Genomic DNA, 4,113 nt, shown 5'->3' with positions numbered 1-4,113 from the left:
CTACAATTTTTATAAAATAAATTATTACTGCAAAATTTGTATTACTTTAATCCTAATTAATAACTATAATTTACTACTAATAATTTGTGATTAATTACTATCAATAATTTGTTATAAATTATTTTTAATAATTTATTATTACTTTATAACTAATTATTATTAACAATTAATTATTAACAATAACTAACTATTAATAATAATAAATCACAAATTATAAATAACAAATTATTTACAGTAATTAATATCAAATTATTAAAAATAATTAATAATTTATTGGTTCTCGAAAGCGTTTAGTTGAGGACGCTCACATAAATCATTAACGTTAATGACTGAATATTTTAAAAAGCAGCCCCATTCTTCTTTCTCAAATACTTTAAATATACCAGCAATTCGTGGACCATCATGTTCATAGATTTCGTCCGGTCCCATTTGCATCCAAACGCTGGACATCTTATGGAAACGCCATTCGCGTTCATATAGCTCTACAGCAGCTTCCATTTGTTTACTAAATGATGCACATGAATAAAATATATAGAGTAGCATTTCTTCTGTCATTTCACTATTTTGGCGCCTAGTGCCGTTGAATGGTGCCTTATCTTTTGTTTTAATAATAGGGTTCAAGGCACCGCCAAAATTTGGATAAATTAATGAATCAGACATTAAGTCGATATCGAGCTGATTTACGTCAACGCCCAATTGTAGATAAGTTAACTCAGGACTGCGTTTGCGTCGTTCCAACATGCTTTGAAGTCCAACTATACCGAAACCATCAGTTATCACGTTCGGCGGAATATTAGATATATTGCCTTCTTTATCTATTGTAATGGTTGGATGAAAGACAGAACCATCAACTTGAGTATCAAAATTTGTTTGAGTACTAATAGAATCTAAACATATTTGAGGACGCTTAATACGCTTTTTTTTATATGTTATAGCATCATCATCCAGTTCTTGTTCAGTTGGGAATGACATTGTCCAAAAATTGTCTGAGGTACAAGCAACTTTTTCGGTATCTTCAGTTATTTGACATGTCTTTAGTTCCTTTATAATTTCTGGTAAGTCATAATTTAAATCTGCTGCTGATGGTTTATCATCACGTACGCTAGAGCCGGCATCTATATTTTTCCGCTGGTCATTTCGTCCATAAAGCTGTCCATAAGGCTGCCCAAAAGACTCACCTAATGTAGGAAAGTCACCTTGTTGACGGGGGTTTGTATCCTTATTTTTACGCTCTTGTTTATTTTTACGTGGTACATTTTGTGGCTTCATATTTACGGCTACTAGTTTGGAAACTATAATATATATGAATTTTAATATAATTTATTTAGTAGATATAAGTAATAATAATAAATTTGTTTAACGTTTCTTAAATTAAATATTTTTCATACACATATTTTTTTAACAACTGATTAATAGTTGGTATATTAACAAATATATTGTGAAGGAATCTTCAACCCAAGAAATGAAGAGTTTTTTATAGAAAAACGGAGAGGGAAAGGTATGCTTTAAAAAATATTAGGACATTAAGAACTCAATATCTGAAGATCACCTTATTATTTATAATATCTATATTATATTTATTTGCAAAAAGAAGTATGTAATCACGGAGGTAGGGCAACAAAGAAAGAAACGGGCACTATATAACAATAAATAGTCATATAAGGATAACAGAAATCGGTAAACTACCATAATGTGATATATATTAGTTTTATGAAAAGCACGTTTTGATTTTTTGCTAAGTTATTAATTTTTATATATCATTATGCATTATCCTCAATTGAATACTATACTATTCATTACCATTTGAAAGCACTAAAAAACTTAAATGGAACATTAAGTATACACGAACTCCGTGATAACTTTTGACATATTCACTATATACTTTTGACTTCACTGTAGCTGATCAAAACAAATACGCTATGTGTATTATATGGCATACACATATAGGTTTATATATATTATGTAGATTTATAAAATACTAACATTGTGTTCGTGACTCAAAGAAGTTGTTTAACAATCTCTACCATACACGATGTAAAAATTTAGTCCCGAGCAGAAATTAATATATGTGTCTCTTTCATTATTGTGTACTTTTCGTATCGTAAAGAGAATGAAGTACTGTCGTCTCTAGTTTTTAATAAAAGAATTTAAGCTTGACAGAGTATATGCATTGAAAGACAAGATAAGATATATTTTTTAAAAAAGTACAGTGCAAATTTTTTCAATTGCACTTTGTTTCTCAATTTTTTTAAAAATAAAAATGGCAGAATTATATATAAAATAATCTTAAAGAATTCTTAATATAATTTAACTTACCACGATAATGTCAATACAATACTTTCAAGCCTTCCTTCCTGATATCAAAAAGGACGTCAGTCTTAAGTTGTGTAGTTCGTAAAGTCTTATAAAAATTAAGAAATTTACGAGATACGTTAATACGACTCAGTAGACTAATTGGATTATATTGCAAACTATGAAAAAAAATAGTTCATTTAGAACATTAGAAATTTTGCAAATGTCAAAATGGATGGAAATGTCAAAATATATTGAAATGTATATATACATTATACATGTATATATACATTATATAGCCAATCTCAACAATTAAAATAGGTGCCAAAAAATAGGTGAATCAATAAAATATTTAATATAATTTTACCTGTAACCAATTTTTAACAATATCTTATAACAATATCCGTATTTAGCTTGGAAATAGAACTTGTAGATTTTTTGAAAAACACTTCAAGGTGAAATATTTTAAAATGTTAAGAAAAGAAATATATTTCAATAGAAATATTTTTCAAAGGTAAATCAATTTATGAAATATATACTTTTTTTCGAATTAAAATCATGGGCATATAGTATAAATAAAACTACAGATATTAGCCATGGGATCAATAATCGAATACATTAAGCGGCTGAAACACTATGATGTACTCATTTTTGACATACACTAGGTTTCAACAAAAATCAAATGTCAAAATTGAAGACTCCCATACAAATAAAAGGCCTAATAAGTATTAGCGGAAATTCAGAAAGCTTCTTGTAATAGACCTAATGCATCATTACAATCCATTAAAATCTATCACTAAATTTGTCAACAAAGGTCTTTAGAATACACTATTATATAGTTTTTTGCATTATTTACAAATTTTATGTATAATAATTGAACTATTATTTTAATTTCAAATAATTTTACCTGAATCCAGTGTTTTTCTTAAGTTATCTCAATATGAAGTATTAAAATTAAAACTGAAGACGAAATTTTCCGAAACACACTACAGATGGAAATAATTTATATTAAAAAAGTAAAATATATAACATATACTTACGTTATATAGATGACATATTTTTCAATGGTAAATCGACAATTAAAATATGTAAGTGTAAATACATACGTTAGACTTATATTTAAATAAAATAAAAATAAAGTATAAAATATATAAAGTATGGTATATTATAGATTATAGCGTATATTATATAAATATATAGATATTATATATCATAGTGATATTATATATTACAGAGGTAGATTATAAATGCTATAGTTAGCGTATACTTACTCTGATGAAGACCTTGATACTGATACTAATAGTAGCAGTTCTTTTATAATATATAGGAATCCTATGTAAAAATGTTATAAAATACAGTTTATAATGTTAAGAAAATGAATATAAATAGAACTTATTATTATCCAATATTTAGAAATATTTTTCAAAGATAAATTAATGCCTAAAATATATATACACTTATATGTTTCATACCTAAAACCTGGTTGATATATTTTTTTTGCCGAGCTCTATATATATATATATATATACATTTCAGCAAAAGACTATATCAACCCGGTCTTATGCCAATGTTATGCAGAAAGTTGTGGGCACGTCAAAATTGAGTTTGTTGTTGCTTTCAATGCATTAAATTTGGTCACGATGGTGATCCTTTGGACATGTTGATCTATGTACGGACCAGTGCAATTCCTGTGGTGCCAAAACGTGTCATTTTTTGAGCTATAGTGGGCTTTCTTGAATACAGACCACCACTCCAATCTAACCTAACCTAAGATTTCTAGTATTAAAGACGTAAAATACTAAAAAGATCAAGCAATTTAAC

At 27.2% G+C, this 4,113-nt stretch overlaps 1 protein-coding gene across 1 annotated transcript; it reads right to left on the bottom strand.

Annotated features, from left to right (window-relative positions):
- Positions 1-270: 270 nt before the first annotated feature.
- LOC119674386 (regulator of gene activity-like) lies at positions 271-3,270 on the bottom strand. Its single transcript, XM_038085523.1, has 3 exons — positions 3,200-3,270; positions 2,317-2,471; positions 271-1,292 (listed from the first exon to the last, which is right to left on the bottom strand). Exon 3 carries the CDS (start codon positions 1,267-1,269, stop codon positions 271-273), a length of 999 nt encoding a protein of 332 aa, XP_037941451.1. The 5' UTR covers positions 1,270-1,292; positions 2,317-2,471; positions 3,200-3,270.
- Between the last annotated feature and the right edge of the window lie 843 nt (positions 3,271-4,113).

The sequence above is a fragment of the Teleopsis dalmanni genome, chromosome 2 (assembly GCF_002237135.1).
Source record: "Teleopsis dalmanni isolate 2A chromosome 2, ASM223713v2, whole genome shotgun sequence".
Classification (NCBI taxonomy): Eukaryota; Metazoa; Arthropoda; class Insecta; order Diptera; family Diopsidae; genus Teleopsis; species Teleopsis dalmanni.
The sequence above is the reverse complement of the archived record's forward strand: the minus strand, read 5'-3'. Positions and strand labels throughout refer to the sequence as shown.